The 17,687-nt window shown below is 42.7% G+C and overlaps 1 protein-coding gene across 1 annotated transcript in view; it reads left to right on the top strand.

The window, feature by feature from the left end:
• Positions 1 to 4,868: 4,868 nt before the first annotated feature.
• Positions 4,869 to 17,687, top strand: part of niban1b (niban apoptosis regulator 1b) — an 81,783-nt gene continuing 68,964 nt past the window's right edge. The window contains exon 1 of the mRNA XM_060944279.1: positions 4,869 to 5,000. Within this exon, the coding sequence (XP_060800262.1) occupies positions 4,946 to 5,000 (55 nt within the window). The 5' untranslated portion in view covers positions 4,869 to 4,945. The remainder of the gene's footprint in view (positions 5,001 to 17,687) is intronic.

Below are 17,687 nucleotides of genomic sequence, written 5' to 3'. Positions count from 1 at the left end.
CCTCTCTTCAATCATTGTAGTTTTGTAAAAACAATCTAAGCAACTAACTCTCATTAGGTTTTACTCTGTTCTGTTTTAGACGCTATGGTTATGTGCTTGCATACCATTCGTTTGATGATTATTCATCCATACATTATCTGTAGCCGCTTATCATGTGCAGGGTTGCAGGCAAGCTGGAGCCTATCCTAACTGACTATGGGCGAGAGGCGGGGTACACCCTGGACAAATCACCAGGTCATCGCAGGGCTGACACATAGAGACAAACAACCATTCACACCTATGGTCAATTTATACCCATCATTTAACCTAACCTGCATGTCTTTGGACTGTGGGGGAAACTGGAGCACCCAGAGGAAACCCACGCAGACACGGGGAGAACATGCATACTCCACACAGAAAGGCCCTCGTCGGCCACTGGGCTCGAACCCAGGACCTTCTTGCTGTGAGGTGACAGTGCTAACCACGACACCACTGTGCTGCCCCATTTGATGATTATATTTATTTTAATATTTGTTTTGCTTCAGCAGACCATCTCCACCACCAGCAGCAAGTACTGGCTCTCAGTCTTTGTCCGAAAGGTGAGATAAACGGCTGTGATTTATGGACAATGATGATGGATTCCATTATATTCCTCTGTTGGTCAGCTAGGCCAATTGTTAATGTCAACTGTTAGTGGAGGCGCTTCTGGAGAAAAAGTCTTAGCAGCAGTAATAGAAGGAGAATTGCCATTATTTGTTTGTTCACATTTGGCGCTTGACAGATTAATGTAAGAAGTCTGAAAGTTTCGCTTTAATTAATAATATATAAGTTTACAGCGGCACGGTGGTGTAGTGGTTAGCGCTGTCGCCTCACAGCAAGAAGGTCCTGGGTTCGAGCCCCGTGGCCAGCGAGGGCCTTTCTGTGAGGAGTTTGCATGTTCTCCCTGTGTCTGCGTGGGTTTCCTCTGGGTGCTCCGGTTTCCCCCACAGTCCAAAGACATGCAGGTTAGGTTAACTGGTGACTCTAAATTGACCGTAGGTGTGAATGGTTGTCTGTGTCTATGTGTCAGCCCTGTGATGACCTGGTGACTTGTCCAGGGTGTACCCCGCCTCTCGCCCATAGTCAGCTGGGATAGGCTCCAGCTTGCCTGCGACCCTGTAGAACAGGATAAAGCGGCTAGAGATAATGAGATGAGATGAGATGAGATATAAGTTTACAGTAAAAGAATGGAGAAAGAGAATAAGGGAGATGTACAGAGCTGCAGTAATTACAGAGGGATAAAATTGATGAGCCACACCATGAAGTTATGGGAAAGGGTATTGGAGCCGAGTCTGAGAAGAGAGGAAGCAATCTGTGAACAGCAGTACGGGTTTATGCCAAGGAAGAGCACGTCGGATGCAATTTTTTTGCTTTAAGAATGTTAATGGAGAAGTACAGGGAAGGCCAAAGAAAGCTACATTGTGTGTCTGTAGACCTGGAGAAAGCATATGATAGAGTGCTGAGAGATGAGTTATGGTATTGTATGAGAAAGTGTGGAGTGAATGAGAAGTATATTAGAGTGGTGCAATACATGTATGAGAACAGTGAAACAGCAGTGAGGTGTGCAGTTGGAACAACTGAATGGTTCAAGTTGAAGGTGGGACTCCATCAAGGATCTGCTTTGAGTCCTTTCTTGTTTGCCATAGTGATGGATAGCTTGACGGATGAAGTGAGGCAAGAGTCACCATGGAACATGATGTTTGGGGATGATATTGTGATATGTGGTGAAAGTAGAAAGGAGGTTGAGCTGGGTTTGGAGAGATGGGGGTATGCATTGGAACGAAGAGGAATGAAGGTGAGCAGGAGCAAAATAGAATACATGTGCATCAATGAGAATGGGGATGAGAGTGTAGTGAAGATGCAAGGAGTAGATGTAAAGAAAGTTGGTGAATTCAAGTATCTGGGGTCAACTGTGCAGGAAAATGGGGGCTGCGATAGTGAGGTGAGAAAGAGAGTGCAGGCAGGGTGGAGCAGTTGGAGAAGGATTTTGGGAGTCATTTGTGATCGGAAAGTCCCAGCAAAAGTGAAAGGTAAGATGTATAAGACAGTAGCAAGACCAGCTGTGATGTATGGATTGGAGACCGTACCCTTAACGAAGAGACAGGAGGCAGAGTTGGAGGTGGCGGAGTTGAGGATGTTAAGGTTTGCGATGGGAGTGGCAAGGTTGGACAGGATAAGGAACGAGCACATCAGAGGGACAGCACATGTGGAGAGGTTGGGAATTAAGCTAAGAGAGATGAGACTGAGATGGTATGGGCACATCCTAAGAAGAGATGCAGAGCATGTGGGAAGGAGAATGTTGAGGATGGAGCTGCCAGGCACACGAAAATGAGGAAGGCCAAAGAGGAGATGCATGGATGTGGTGAGAGAGGACATGAAAGTGGCAGGTGTGATAGAGAAGGATGCAGAAGACAGGGAGCAATGGAGACAAAAGATCCGCTGTGGCGATCCCTAATTGGGAGCAGCCAGAATACAGTATACAAATGTGTAAGAAAATGTTGGGTTTTTTTCCCCTTAAATTTTATCCCCCCCCCAATCAACTGATTTGGGCAGCAAGGTGGTGCAGTGGTTAGCACTATCGCCTCACAGCAAGAAGGTTCCGGGTTTGAACCTCATGGCCGATGAGGGGCCTTTCTGCGTGGAGTTTGCATGTTTAGTGTCTGCATGGGTTTCCTCCACAGTCCAAAGACATGCCATTATGCTAATTGGCTACTCTAAATTATCCATGACCAAAAAGCAGAGGAGTAGCTAGCTAGCTGTACGTACTTACTGTAGCTGAGAAGCCCAAGGAAAGGGACCCAACCCAGAACACACTGGATGGGAGCAGAAGAATTGATTGATTTATAGGTTGAGACCTTGATTCTGGAGAAAGACTGTTGATGTCTTAACTGAACTCAACAGCCAAACAAATAGATATGTCTCTTTAGTGCTCCTTCTACTATTAATATCCTATAAAGCAGAGGTGGACAGTAACAAAGTACATTTACTTGAGTACTGTACTTAAATACATTTGTTGAGTATCTGTACTTTACTTGAGGTTTTTGTAATCATTAGGGTCATGTCACGTCCATAGGCTGTATAAAATCAAGTTCAGTGATTTCTCAGCAGCATTATTTAACACGATCAGATGATGGCAGAATGGAAGGAGGTGGTTTTTCTGGGGAATGCATGCACTCATGGCCATACCTAGAACCCATGTTTTAGTTTTCTGCAAGGATTAAAGATTCATCTCATCTCATTATCTCTAGCCGCTTTATCCTTCTACAGGGTCGCAGGCAAGCTGGAGCCTATCCCAGCTGACTACGGGCGAAAGGCGGGGTACACCCTGGACAAGTCACCAGGTCATCACAGGGCTGACACATAGACACAGACAACTATTCACACTCACATTCACACCTACGGTCAATTTAGAGTCACCAGTTAACCTAACCTGCATGTCTTTGGACTGTGGGGGAAACCGGAGCACCCGGAGGAAACCCACGCGGACACGGGGAGAACATGCAAACTCCGCACAGAAAGGCCCTCGCCGGCCCCGGGGCTCGAACCCAGGACCTTCTTGCTGTGAGGCGACAGCGCTAACCACTACACCACCGTGCCGCCCGGATTAAAGATTCGTTTCATTTTAAATGTTTGCTTTGTTTACCTAAAACAAATCACATCCAGGCCTACAGAAACTTGCTGTCCAACCCGTGGAAGCATATTGAGGTATGTAAATGTTTTATTCCAAGAGAAAGCTTGCAACAAAGTTGTCTGTGCTTTTAGAGCTAGCGATAACGTTGCAATAGCTAAGCAGTCTGGTTAGTCAAATAACTTTCTATGGATTTACCCACCAAGTTGCCATAGCCTTGTCCACGGCTAACGTTAACACATAGCTAGTTAACTTGGACACTGTTAGTTAGCGTGTAAAAACAGAGTTACGCTAACATGAATAACGTTATCTTATCTGAAGTCCTTTCAGAAATATGTTTTAGCTTAATCTTGCCAAATAAACAGAATGTAGAAATCTTTCTTTTCTAGTAACATTAGCTACCCAATATGATTTCGAGTTTGAAAAGTTTGCTAGCATGTCAGGTAGGTGGCACGGTGGTGTAGTGGTTAGCGCTGTCGCCTCACAGCAAGAAGGTCCGGGTTCGAGCCCCGTGGCCGGCGAGGGCCTTTCTGTACGGAGTTTGCATGTTCTCCGTGTGGGTTTCCTCCGGGTGCTCCGGTTTCCCCCAAAGACATGCAGGTTAGGTTAACTGGTGACTCTAAATTGACCGTAGATGTGAGTGTGAATGGTTGTCTGTGTCTATGTGTCAGCCCTGTGATGACCTGGCGACTTGTCCAGGGTGTACCCCGCCTTTCACCCGTAGTCAGCTGGGATAGGCTCCAGCTTGCCTGCGACCCTGTAGAACAGGATAAAGCGGCGAGATGAGATGAGATGAGATCCAGTCAGGCATTAGGTTTTGTAAGCGTTGTGGCAATAATACAACAATGTGTTGACAGAAAATGTACTTTTAATACTTAAGTATTTTTAAAAGCAAGTACTTGAACTTAAGTAAAAATCTGACTGGACAACTTTCACTTGTATTAGAGTCACATTTGACCAGTGGGATCTGCACTTTGACTTAAGTAATGAAGTTGGGTACTTTGTCCACCTCTGCTATAAAGTTATTTCGGTGAAAATAATGAATGAAGCCCAGTGAAGGTTACTGTTGAATAGGATGAACAGGCGGCGCTACAGTTTGAGAAATGTGTCAAGTTTTCGAGAAAACGAGTCAACACTACTAACAAAGCTCTCAGGAATCGATTCACTTCTACGAGTCGTTTATGAAGAGCCGACTCGTTAGTGATTCAGCGTCAGCACTGCTCGTTTCTTTTGACACTGAAGACGTTTGGAGTTTGTGAGTAAACCGAGTTAACGGACACAGAGAAAGTGTTCTTCGCCATGGGAGCGTCTTCCTCCAGTCTTTTAGATGAAAATAAATGTAACTACATCAGAGGTACGCACTGTTTTATGTGATATCTAAAAGACTTTGTAGTTGAGCAGCATAAAGGGGAAAATGATCCACTGTGACAGTGTTACTCTTATTTTCTCCTTTACACTGAGGAACGCTGTAGATTGAGCTGTTCAGCTGCTTTCTGTATTCTGTCTAAACTGAAATGTACATGCAGTCTGTCCTGAAAGACTGTTTTAGGTTAGCCTAATCATGATTTTCGTGTATTTCTGGGAATGAAAATAATTTAAAAGAAAATGTGCTGGTAAACAAACGTTGATTAATTTCCTTGCAGTTTATAGAACATTTGGACACCCTGCATTATTAACCCATATGGCAATATATCATCATCATCATCATCGTCCTTCTTGATGTGTTTGACTTAAGCTATATCGATATGCCTATGAATGTGGAGCCTTATTCAGAAATTGTCATTCAACAAGTATTTTATGAAGAATATTTAAACGTTTGGTACAAAAATAGATTCATTCATTCGTCCGTCAGTAGTTGCTTTATCCTGGTCAGGGTTGTGGTGAGTTATCCAGGGAATACTGGGCAAGAGGCAGGAACACACCCTGAGTGGGATGCAGGGCAACACACACACACACACACACACACACACACACACTCAAATTCAATGACACCTGGGGCAGTTTAACTTAGTAATCCATCTACATTCTCAGAAAACAAAGTACATCGTTGTACCTTTCGGGGTACACCAGTTTGTCAGGTACTTTTGGGATATACCTCTCAGGTACTTATTTGTACCATTTATATACTGATTGGGAACATGTATGTACTTTTTTGACCCTAACACGGTACACGTATCTACCTTGAAGTCCAGTAATGAGCCCGAGGGGGTACATTAGTGTAGATTGTACCTTGGGGGACCTATTCATTGTACCCATTCATTCATTCATTCATTCATTCATTCGTCCGTCAGTAGCTTTATCCTGGTCAGGGTTGTGGTGAGTTATCCAGGGAATACTGGGCAAGAGGCAGGAACACACCCCGAGTGGGATGCAGGGCAACACACACTCAAATTCAATGATACCTGGGGCAGTTTAACTTAGTAATCCATCTACATTCTCAGAAAACAAAGTACATCATTGTACCTTTCGGGGTACACCAGTTTGTCAGGTACTTTTGGGATATACCTCTCAGGTACTTATTTGTACCATTTATATACTGATTGGGAACATGTATGTACTTTTTTGACCCTAACACGGTACACATATCTACCTTGAAGTCCAGTAATGAGCCCGAGGGGGTACATTAGTGTAGATTGTACCTTGGGGGACCTATTCATTGTACCCATTCATTCATTCGTCCGTCAGTAGTTGCTTTATCCTGGTCAGGGTTGTGGTGAGTTATCCAGGGAATACTGGGCAAGAGGCAGGAACACACCCTGAGTGGGATGCAGGGCAACACACACTCAAATTCAATGATACCTGGGGCAGTTTAACTTAGTAATCCATCTACATTCTCAGAAAACAAAGTACATCGTTGTACCTTTCGGGGTACACCAGTTTGTCAGGTACTTTTGGGATATACCTCTCAGGTACTTATTTGTACCATTTATATACTGATTGGGAACATGTATGTACTTTTTTGACCCTAACACGGTACACACATCTACCTTGAAGTCCAGTAATGAGCCCGAGGGGGTACATTAGTGTAGATTGTACCTTGGGGGGCAGAAATGGACTCCTAGTGTACCCTTATTTCTGACATATTTTTGGAACTAAGAAGGAACTGGAGAACCCAGACACGGGGAGAACATGCAGAGAAACTCAGGATCAAAGCAGGGACCCTGGAGCTACAATGCTGCCACATAAATCATTACTCAGAATCACAAAGTTAATACATCATATTTTCTATATCGGGTATGTAAAATTCCAAAAAATATCTCCCGACTACCACAGTGGTGTAGTGGTTAGCACTGTCATCTCACAGCAAGAAGGTCCCGGTTCGAGCCCAGTGGCCGGCGAGGGCCTTTCTGTGCGGAGTTTGCATGTTCTCCCCGTGTCCGCGTGGGTTTCCTCCGGGTGCTCCGGTTTCCCCCACAGTCCAAAGACATGCAGGTTAGGTTAGCTGGTGACTCTAAATTGACCGTAGGTGTGAATGTGAGTGTGAATGGTTGTCTGTGTCTATGTGTCAGCCCTGTGATGACCTGGCGACTTGTCCAGGGTGTACCCCGCCTTTCGCCCGTAGTCAGCTGGGATAGGCTCCAGCTTGCCTGCGACCCTGTAGAACAGGATAAGCGGCTACAGGTAATGGATGGATCTCCCGAATACAGATTTGTTTCATGGACATGATCAGACTTTTCAAATATTCTGGTCATTATGTAGATATCTATATTTATGCTATTGAGTTTTGGTAGTCAAATTGGCTAATGACTATAAAACTCCATAATGCATAAAATATTTATGATACTGGTGGACCCCTAAGATCATGGACCCCCGGCTATACTTCACAGATCCTTGAGGTCCCCGGATTCCAGTTTGAGAATCTCACATACTGCACGACTACATCCATTTCACTTGGATGGTATGCATTACTGTACATTCTGTACTAAATGGCGTTCAGATAGATTCAGCAGGAATGTGAGAACATCTGTCCAACTCTTTAGGCTTAGAAGCATGAAGGGTTTTATGTCATGTGGGGTTCAGTATGATGAGAAGAACGTGTTTCCTTCCTGTGTTTGGGAGCAGCTGGTCCAGAGGCTTGTTTGCTGATTTAGGGGAAGTGCCGGATAAAAGAGGAAACCAGCTCTGTTCTGCACCCGTCTGGATTGTTCAGCCTGATCAGTAGAGTGGCGCACTTAACTTCCTTCTGCATACTTTTTCACACATCATTGTAGAGTTGGGTAATGATCTTGAGGCCACACTGACTTCATACAGTGGGAAAGAAAGAAGAGTTGACTGAATTGTGGGACTTAAGCAGAGAGAGAGAGACAGGGGGAGGGGAAAGACAGAAAGAGTAATGAATAGAAGAGACAAAGAGAATTGTATAGTAATGGCAGTGTTCATGGCTGCATGAGGTCTTATAGAGATAAGCCTGTGTAAATAAGGGGTTTCCTCAGGCTGACTGAACAAGAATAAATTTTTTTTTAGAAATCCCAACTTTCTTCCTGCTACAATATTTTCACGGGTGCTACAGAACAGTAGATACAATGAGACAGACAGGAAGTCCAGAAAGAAGAGCCAAGTAAAGATGCAAGAGACAAAGTGTTACACTGTGAGATAGATAGATAGATAGATAGATAGATAGATAGATAGATAGATAGATAGATAGATAGATAGATAGACTGCCATATGGACTGACTATATGGCCAAAAGTATGTGGGCACGTGACCATCGCACCCATAAGTGGTCCTTCCCCAAATTGCTGCAGTTTCCCTTCCCTGGAACTAACAGGCCTAGCCCAAACCTGTTCCAGCATGACAGTGCCACTATACACAAAGCAATGTCCATAAAGAAATGGTTTGCCAAGATTGCTGTAGAAGAACTGGAGTGGCCCGCACAGAACCTTGATCTCAACGCCATTGAACACCTGTGGGATGAACTGGAATGTCAACTGTGCCCCAGGCGTTCTTGTCCAACAGTGTGATGATCATGTGTCCACACACTTTTTTTCAGTATAGTTTCAAGAGCGAGAGAGGATGATGGGCACCTATCGATAGTGTGTTTCAGCCTAAAATGGCCAAATGAACAATAAACTATTTATTACATTCAGATTGAGTGTTAAACTAACACTCTTACTAACCCTGCTGATTCGCTGTGAACCAAGATCGTTAGAGCAGGAAAACTACCAAACCACGCAGAACTCAGGACACACAGGGCCCTTGTCATGCTCTCTTGTATTGCATCATTTTTTTTTAAAGCTCTGAATAAGCTGCTTGTCGGAAACTGTTATAAAGCTGAAATAAAGAAGACACTCAGTGTTGGAGTGAATCTGTTACTTGAGCTATGAAAGTGCCTATTGTAGGATTGGTCCAATACCTGGCATGGTAGAATGGTAACGGTACACGTTTGGTACCAATGCAATAAATAAATATTCATGCAAACTGATAATTAATTGACATCAAAAGTTGTATTGTTTTGCGGCGGCATGGTGGTGTAGTGGTTAGCACTGTCGCCTCACAGCAAGAAGGTCCTGGGTTCGAGCCCCGGGGCCGGCGAGGGCCTTTCTGTGCGGAGTTTGCATGTTCTCCCCGTGTCCGCGTGGGTTTCCTCCGGGTGCTCCGGTTTCCCCCACAGTCCAAAGACATGCAGGTTAGGTTAACTGGTGACTCTAAATTGACCGTAGATGTGAGTGTGAATGGTTGTCTGTGTCTATGTGTCAGCCCTGTGATGACCTGGCGACTTGTCCAGGGTGTACCCCGCCTTTCGCCCGTAGTCAGCTGGGATAGGCTCCAGCTTGCCTGCGACCCTGTAGAAGGATAAAGCGGCTAGAGATAATGAGATGAGATGAGATAGTGTAGCACTGTATTATCTAATTCTCACCGCTTATAACTATACACCTACCCGGTCGAGATGAGCTGGGAAACTGAAGACTGAAGGAACAGCTCCCTCTCTGATCCTGACTGTCTGACCTGTTCTGTCAAAATCCTCCGTTCTGAAGTGTTCACTGCAGAGCATGGATGACGGAGTAGCAGAACACCCTTCCCGTCGCACAGCTGTCTCCCACTGCTTTTTCATGGCTTTATTTTTGGAAAACCTACATAGTATGTGAAAAGTTAGCTAAGCAACTAACAACAATCAGCGTAGTTACGAAGGAAATACTTCGTTGTTTGGAGACATGTTTTACCGAGCGGCTATTATGCGCGAGACTTCATATTAGCCACAAAGTCAGAAAAATCTGTTCGTAAAATTACGTTATAATGACAATGAAAAGTATTTTTCCAGTCTCACCTGTGAAAGGTAATCCCATGTGATCTCGTTTGGACGGTAAACCTGTTGGTACAGTTAAACGCAGCACATAAATGAAGCATCTTTATTCTCGGCTACTGTCTAGACGCTATACCAGAGACGGTTGAAGAATCTCCACTTTGCCACATCCAATATGGTGGCGAGGATGACGTATGATTCTACACAGAATGCAGCGTCTATGTTTATATGTCTATGATTGCCATATCTCACTCAGAGAGCCTTGTTTCTTGTTGGGGCAGCAATGACCTAGAGGTTCGAGAAGTAGGTCTGGAACCAATAGGTCACCGGTTTGATTCCCTGGAAAAGCTGTACGGAAAAAATGTGTGGGTGGGAGGAGTGAATGAACAGCGCTTTCCCCTCCCTCTACATCCATGGCTGAAGCCCTTGAGCAAGGCACCTAACCCTCAACTGGTGTGTGTATGTTCGTGTTCGTGTGTTTTCAGTGCTTCAGATAGGTTAAATGCAGATAGAGAATTTCACTGTGCTATAATCTCTCTCTCTCTCTCTCTCTCTCTCTCTCTCTCATTATCTCTAGCCGCTTTATCCTGTTCTACAGGGTCGCAGGCAAGCTGGAGCCTATCCCAGCTGACTACGGGCGAAAGGCGGGGTACACCCTGGACAAGTCGCCAGGTCATCACAGGGCTTGTGCCGTAATCTACTGTATATGTGACAAATAAAGGCTTCGGGCAATTCCATGTAAATGTCAACCTCACCATGCAAAAATAAAGCAACATGTAATACATCAAAACCACTCCCAGAGATATCACCTAGGCCTGTATTTTACAGATGTGAATAAGTTGAACCAATTTGTAACCAACCTAATATGTCACCGTCAGTCTTTCTTTCTTATAATGTAAACCCCAAGCTAAAATCAACTTTGATCATGTACAATTCTATATTATTGCCACAAGCCACAGAAATGTATGCTAAAATCCACAAAACAGCAAAACAATAGCCATCCTAAATATTATTTAAGAACTTTGATAGTTTTAGCTGATATTTAGAGAGTTTTTCAAAGGGTTATGGTGGTTAAATTGCTGATTTTCTAAACATATGCCATGTCTATTTCAGACGCGTCACATCCGTAACGGAATTTCGTCACATCCATAACGCTGACTTTTCCTTCCGAAACTCTGCATGAAATACAAAATATTTTAAACAAAGATTTTTTAATATTCACCTTGGACCCCTCTATCAAATGGATATCTCCATTTCGACATTAGGTTTACAATTTCACAGAGTTTGATAAAAATGTACAGTCACCCAAGAAAAGTGATACTTTTTCTGTCACATCCATAACGCATCTTTTATTGGCATTTTCTGGCATGCCCTAGATGTACTATGGGAATTGTTCTTGTTCTATCACTTCTCCAGTATGGTACAGCCTTAAAATATGCAACACCTGTTTAAATACTGGGAGACAATAAAACATGCACTGGGTCATTTGTTGCCATTTTGAGTTCAAGTGTCACGTCCATAACGCTGGAATTGCTCATTCTTCAAAAGCCCTGTTCCTCTTTCTCGACAAGTTTCAGCAATCTGATGTCACTAGTTCATTCAGCAGGTGCCGAATCCTTAGAAAGAGCAAAAGAGTGACGTGTAATGGAACAAAAGCAGTGAAATGCAGTAACATTTAACGACTGAAATTTGTGAAACGATGATATCGTACCATTTCAAATGTCAAATTGAATGATAACAGGAAATTACTGCTAGCCTGTTGTGTGTTAATTGACCTTAAAGTAGTCCAAATGTTAAACCTATTCTATTCACCTAATCTATTCATGATCTCCGATTGTGACTGAAGCTGCACGGCCAATGGAGCTAACAAGTAAGAGAGGGTTAGAGGTACCAGTACAGCATTATATAATATGGACACAAGTGTTTTACTGGGAAATACACCACTCATGTTTTTCATACGAATTACATCTGGGACATGGAGAACCAAAACCGTGACATAAATCTCTTAATTTGTTTCGCGGTCCTGTTTCCATCAAATCGTGCGCTCTGATTGGCTCGCGAGCGGTTCGGAATCCTACGATCCAGGCCCCGGTTACGGACCTTTGGCGACTTGCTCATTCACAACAACAACAACAACAAACATAGTAGCAATTTTTTGTCAACATTTATTTTCACATTTCTCAGTATAATAGCATTACTTTTACAGCATGGATAGCGATAATGACAGTGTTCACAGCGAAAGCGAGTTTTACTACCCTGATGAAGACGAAATAAAAGAGAGCATTTCAGGAGAAAGCCGAAAACGAGCTTGTAGCAGGTTTGTTCTAAATATGGTTTCCCTTTCGGGTGCTCTCATTTTCTGTTAGAATTTGGTAAAGAAAAAAATAAATATGTTATTTACCAGCTTAAGGTCGGTCCGTATCGTGAAATACCGTGACCGAGGTCTTGAAAATATTGACCGAGGCCTCTGGGCCGAGGTCAGTATTTTCAAGGCCGAGGTCACGGTATTTCACGATACAGATCTCCCAGCTGGTAAATAACATATAGTATGTCACTCGTGAGAAAATCGATGAATTGTTTTGATAAATTTGTGTACTTTTTGTTTGTGAATGTGTTGAAATAATAAAAAGAAAATCACACATTGGCTTGAAGATATGAAGTTTATCTTCTCGTGTTGATAAACTTGCATTTTTTTAAAAAAATTCAAAATACATCACAGATCTGAGTGATGCATTTCCCAATATTTCACTCCGATGACATCACTCCCAGTGTTTTCCCGCTGACTAGATGCGTGTCTTCAAAATGGCGAACTGGTTCAAAATTAAAATTCTTTTGATTAACTTGTGGTTTTTTTTTTTTTGTGCGGATGTGTCCATATAATATAAAGAACGTTACATGGCTGTGCGGCGGCACGGTGGTGTAGTGGTTAGAGCTGTCGCCTCACAGCAAGAAGGTCCTGGGTTCGAGCCCCAGGGCCGGCGAGGGCCTTTCTGTGTGGAGTTTGCATGTTCTCCCCGTGTCCGCGTGGGTTTCCTCCGGGTGCTCCGGTTTCCCCCACAGTCCAAAGACATGCAGGTTAGGTTAACTGGTGACTCTAAATTGACCGTAGGTGTGAATGTGAGTGTGAATGGTTGTCTGTGTCTATGTGTCAGCCCTGTGATGACCTGGCGACTTTGTCCAGGGTGTACCCCGCCTTTCGCCCGTAGTCAGCTGGGATAGGCTCCAGCTTGCCTGCGACCCTGTAGAAGGATAAAACGGCTACAGATAATGAGATGAGATGAGACATGGCCGTGCGAAGATATGAAGTTTATCTTGTCGTGTTGAAAATATTTTCACTTGTACTCTTCACTCACTTGTGAATATATTCACGACTCGAAGATAAACTGCATATTGTCGTGCAACCGTGTAATAGCCTCGGTTATATCTAAATCATTACATACTCACCTCAAACTGTGTTACGTTTTTAAGTAATCACAAAAGACTTTATGTCCAGATCTTGTGGGGTCTGACAAAAAATTTTCCTTGGTGCAGGATATTTTTTGACTCTTTTATGCAGGTGGGATCGGGCACTCAGGAATGAACTATGGCACATAATGTACATGAAGTAGCACCACTTATTTCCACTGTTTCTTTTTTAACATAAGAGTGATGATTTAGTCATGTGGGTTGCATGATGCTATACGGGAGGCTATACGTTTTCTTTACTTGTTGGCTACATTAGGTTTGGAAAACTAAACGAGCAAATTTTAGACATCAAATATGTCTTGGCTGATGGCAGTGGGAACATTGAGTACATTTCTGTTTCAGTCAGTGGCTAGTGGAGAATGATGTAGTGCACAGAAGAATCTTGCTGAAAGAAATATAATTTTATTTTTTAATAATAGATGAAATGAAATCCGGTGGATACGTGTTAACCTTACTCAAGACTGAGTAGCAGTGTTTGGATCTCACAGTTGCTTCAGTGTGCTGAGAGACTCGCGACAGGAAACTACTTCATGCTTGAACCCCTGTACAGAAATACAGCTCTGTGTCCCTGCAGAAAGGCTGTTAGCAAAAATTTCAGATTTCAGAGTCGTTGATCAATACTGAGATCTTGAGTGATGCCAAACTATGTACTGGGAAAGAAAATGTTTCCTTCAAGATGACTGCCACGACTGATTTGAGCTCTGCAAAGTCATTTTGTCCATTTCTATAGACATACAGAGTTAGAAACCATATAATCAAATCTGGTGGAGATCTGAAAAAGTCTGACCAACTCAACAAAGCAAGTTGAGGCTAATGTGATGCACACTCCTAACCTCGTAGATATACAGTGGTGCTTGAAAGTTTGTGAACCCTTTAGAGTTTTCTATATTTTTGCATAAATATGACCTAAAACATTATCAGATTTTCACACAAGTCCTAAAAGTAGATAAAGAGAACCCAGTTAAACAAATGAGACAAAAATATTATACTTGGTCATTTATTTATTGAGGAAAATGATCCAATATTACATATCTGTGAGTGGCAAAAGTATGTGAACCTCTAGGATTAGCAATTAATTTGAAGGTGAAATTAGAGTCGCGTGTTTTCAATCAATGGGATGACAATCAGGTGTGAGTGGGCACCCTGTTTTATTGAAAGAACAGGGATCTATCAAAGTCTGATCTTCACAACACATGTTTGTGGAAGTGTATCATGACACGAACAAAGGAGATTCCTGAGGACCTCAGAAAAAGTATTGTTGATGCTCATCAGGCTGGAAAAGGTTACAAAACCATCTCTAAAGAGTTTGGACTCCACCAATACACAGTCAGACAGATTGTGTACAAATGGAGGAAATTCAAGATCATTGTTACCCTCCCCAGGAGTGGTTGACCAACAAAGATCACTCCAAGAGCAAGGCGTGTAATAGTCGGCAAGGTCACAAAGGACCACAGGGTAACTTGTAAGCAACTGAAAGCCTCTCTCACATTGGTTAATGTTAATGTTCCTGAGTCCACCATCAGGAGAACACTGAACAACAATGGTGTGCATGGCAGGGTTGCAAGGAGAAAGCCACCGCTCTCCAAAAGTAACATTGCTGCTCGTCTGCAGTTTGCTAAAGATCACGTGGACAAGCCAGAAGTCTATTAGAAAAATGTTTTGTGGACAGATGAGGCCAAAATAGAACTTTTTGGTTTAAATGAGAAGCATTATGTTTGGAGAAAGGAAAACACTGCATTCCAGCATAAGAACCTTATCCCATCTGTGAAACATGGTGGTGGTAGTATCATGGTTTGGGCCTGTTTTGCTGCATCTGGGCCAGGACGGCTTGCCATCATTGATGGAACAATGAATTCTGAATTATACCAGCGAATTCTAAAGGAAAATATCAGGACATCTGTCCATGAAATGAATCTCAAGAGAAGGTGGGTCATGCAGCAAGACAATGACCCTAAGCACACAAGTCGTTGTACCAAAGAATGGTTAAAGAAGAATAAAGTGAATGTTTTGGAATGGCCAAGTCAAAGTCCTGACCTTAATCCAATCGAAATGTTGTGGAAGGACCTGAAGCCAGCAGTTCATGTGAGGAAACCCACCAACATCCCAGAGTTGAAGCTGTTCTGTACGGAGGAATGGGCTAAAATTCCTCCAAGCCGGTGTGCAGGACTGATCAACAGTTACCATAAATGTTTAGTTGCAGTTATTGCTGCACAAGGGGGTCACACCAGATACTGAAAGCAAAGGTTCACATACTTTTGCCACTCACAGATATGTAATATTGAATCATTTTCCTCAATAAATAAATGACCAAGTATAATATTTTTGTCTCATTTGTTTAACTGGTTTCTCTTTATCTACTTTTAGGACTTGTGTGAAAATCTGATGATGTTTTAGGTCATATTTATGCAGAAATATAGAAAATTCTAAAGGGTTCACAAACTTTCAAGCACCACTGTAAGTTACACTTATTTGGTGGCTGTAGTAGTCTCATAGATCCACGAAAGCAAACGTCACTCACCAAACATGCCTTCGTTGATTGAGTACATATGTGCTTCGCAGAAATTTCATTGTCTTCATCGAAATGCTCATTTAAAGACCTCTGGCTAATGGCTGGGACTTGAAGTCTTTGCTGCTAACGAGTTGAGTTTTGTAGAAAAGAGTTTGGAGTGAGTTGGAGGAGCATATGGTAGGAATCACAGTGATCGCAGCTTATGCGAGGTGAATAAAATGAGAACAGGAATAAAAAGGTTTCTGAATGAGGTCATGATTTATTAATTGTGCTTGATTTAACTTGCAGATCTTGTGTGCCTTTATTTTTTAATCATATGTGCTACACTGTGTTCTGGATCTCCTGTATTCTATATACTGTAATCATTTTCACGTTGCTGATTTCACGGAATCATACAGTATGCGAATTTACCATCGTTTCTGATGTGTTCCGTGAACATTCTGACCAGTCAGAGATTCCAGAGACATTTTTATGGGTATTTTGGTAAATCCATGGCATTGGCATGATCCATGCCAAGTTTCCCAAAAGCATCGCAGCACAAAGATCATTGTTAAATGGTAGCGCGAGCAGCCCAATAAATGCTCCCTCTCCAAGTTAAGACACTTTTAGCATTAAGAGGCTTTTGGGAAACCCACCTCTGGTCTGTTTGCATATCACAGATTCACCTTTTAAAGTCCCTTTAAACGCATTCTTATGATTTAGCTTCTTCTTAATACTGTATTTATAACTTTTTGTGGTGAGTCTTCCATCAAAAAGAATCATTCCAAAGAATGAATGACGTTACTTTCTTAAGTTGAGACATCTCATCATCTCTAGCCGCTTTATCCTTCTACAGGGTCGCAGGCAAGCTGGAGCCTATCCCAGCTGACTACGGGCGAAAGGCGGGGTACACCCTGGACAAGTCGCCAGGTCATCACAGGGCTGACATATAGACACAGACAACCATTCACACTCACGGTCAATTTAGAGTCACCAGTTAACCTAACCTGCATGTCTTTGGACTGTGGGGGAAACCGGAGCACCCCCACGCGGACACAGGGAGAACATGCAAACTCCTCGCCAGCCCCGGGGCTTGAACCCAGGACCTTCTTGCTGTGAGGCGACAGCACTAACCACTACACCACCGTGCCGCCAAGTTGAGCCATTTTATCTGATATTTTTCTAGCTAGTTTGAGGTCCATAGCTAAAGGAAACGTAGCTTCTGTTGGTAACTATTTTAATAACCAACCACGCACAGGCCAGTGCAAGGTAGTCGAGAGATGATGGCCTACACTGGCAATATCAGCTGTAGTGTTTTGCAATTTTTGCTTTCTAAGAGACATCGTACATGTCTGCATATCATAGGTAATGTAAATGTAAATATAACCTCACTGATGATAATTTGGTTGAGCTGGAAACTATAGCAAAAAGCAGTTTAAGCAGTATGTCCTGTATGATCAAAAACTGTTTGAGATGCTGAACAACTCAAGGAAAAATTGTGCAGATAATATGATATGCAGTTTGAATAATGTTAAATTGGTATCTGGGTTGTTTTACAATCAGGGTACAAAGTTTGTGTCACAGAGGTCCAGAATTCAAAAAAAAAAAACAAACAAACTATAAAATCTGCACTTTTGGAAATTAACACACATATGAACATAGGCATGTGTAATAGTTTGTATTATAACAAGATTAAGTGTAGCTTTAAGCAGGGCTGGGAGAAACAAATGAAGTGATTCTTGGAGAGGACTTTTTTTTTTTGACAATTCAGAATCCACTACTTCCATAGTGCTTTTAAATATAAGGCTGTAAGCTTTGTGTTAGTTGTCTCTAATATTTATGTCCCAA

This window comes from Neoarius graeffei, chromosome 17, assembly GCF_027579695.1.
Source record: "Neoarius graeffei isolate fNeoGra1 chromosome 17, fNeoGra1.pri, whole genome shotgun sequence".
In the NCBI taxonomy this organism is placed as follows: domain Eukaryota; kingdom Metazoa; phylum Chordata; class Actinopteri; order Siluriformes; family Ariidae; genus Neoarius; species Neoarius graeffei.
Note: the sequence above shows the minus strand (reverse complement) of the source record. Positions and strands in the feature narration are given on the sequence as shown.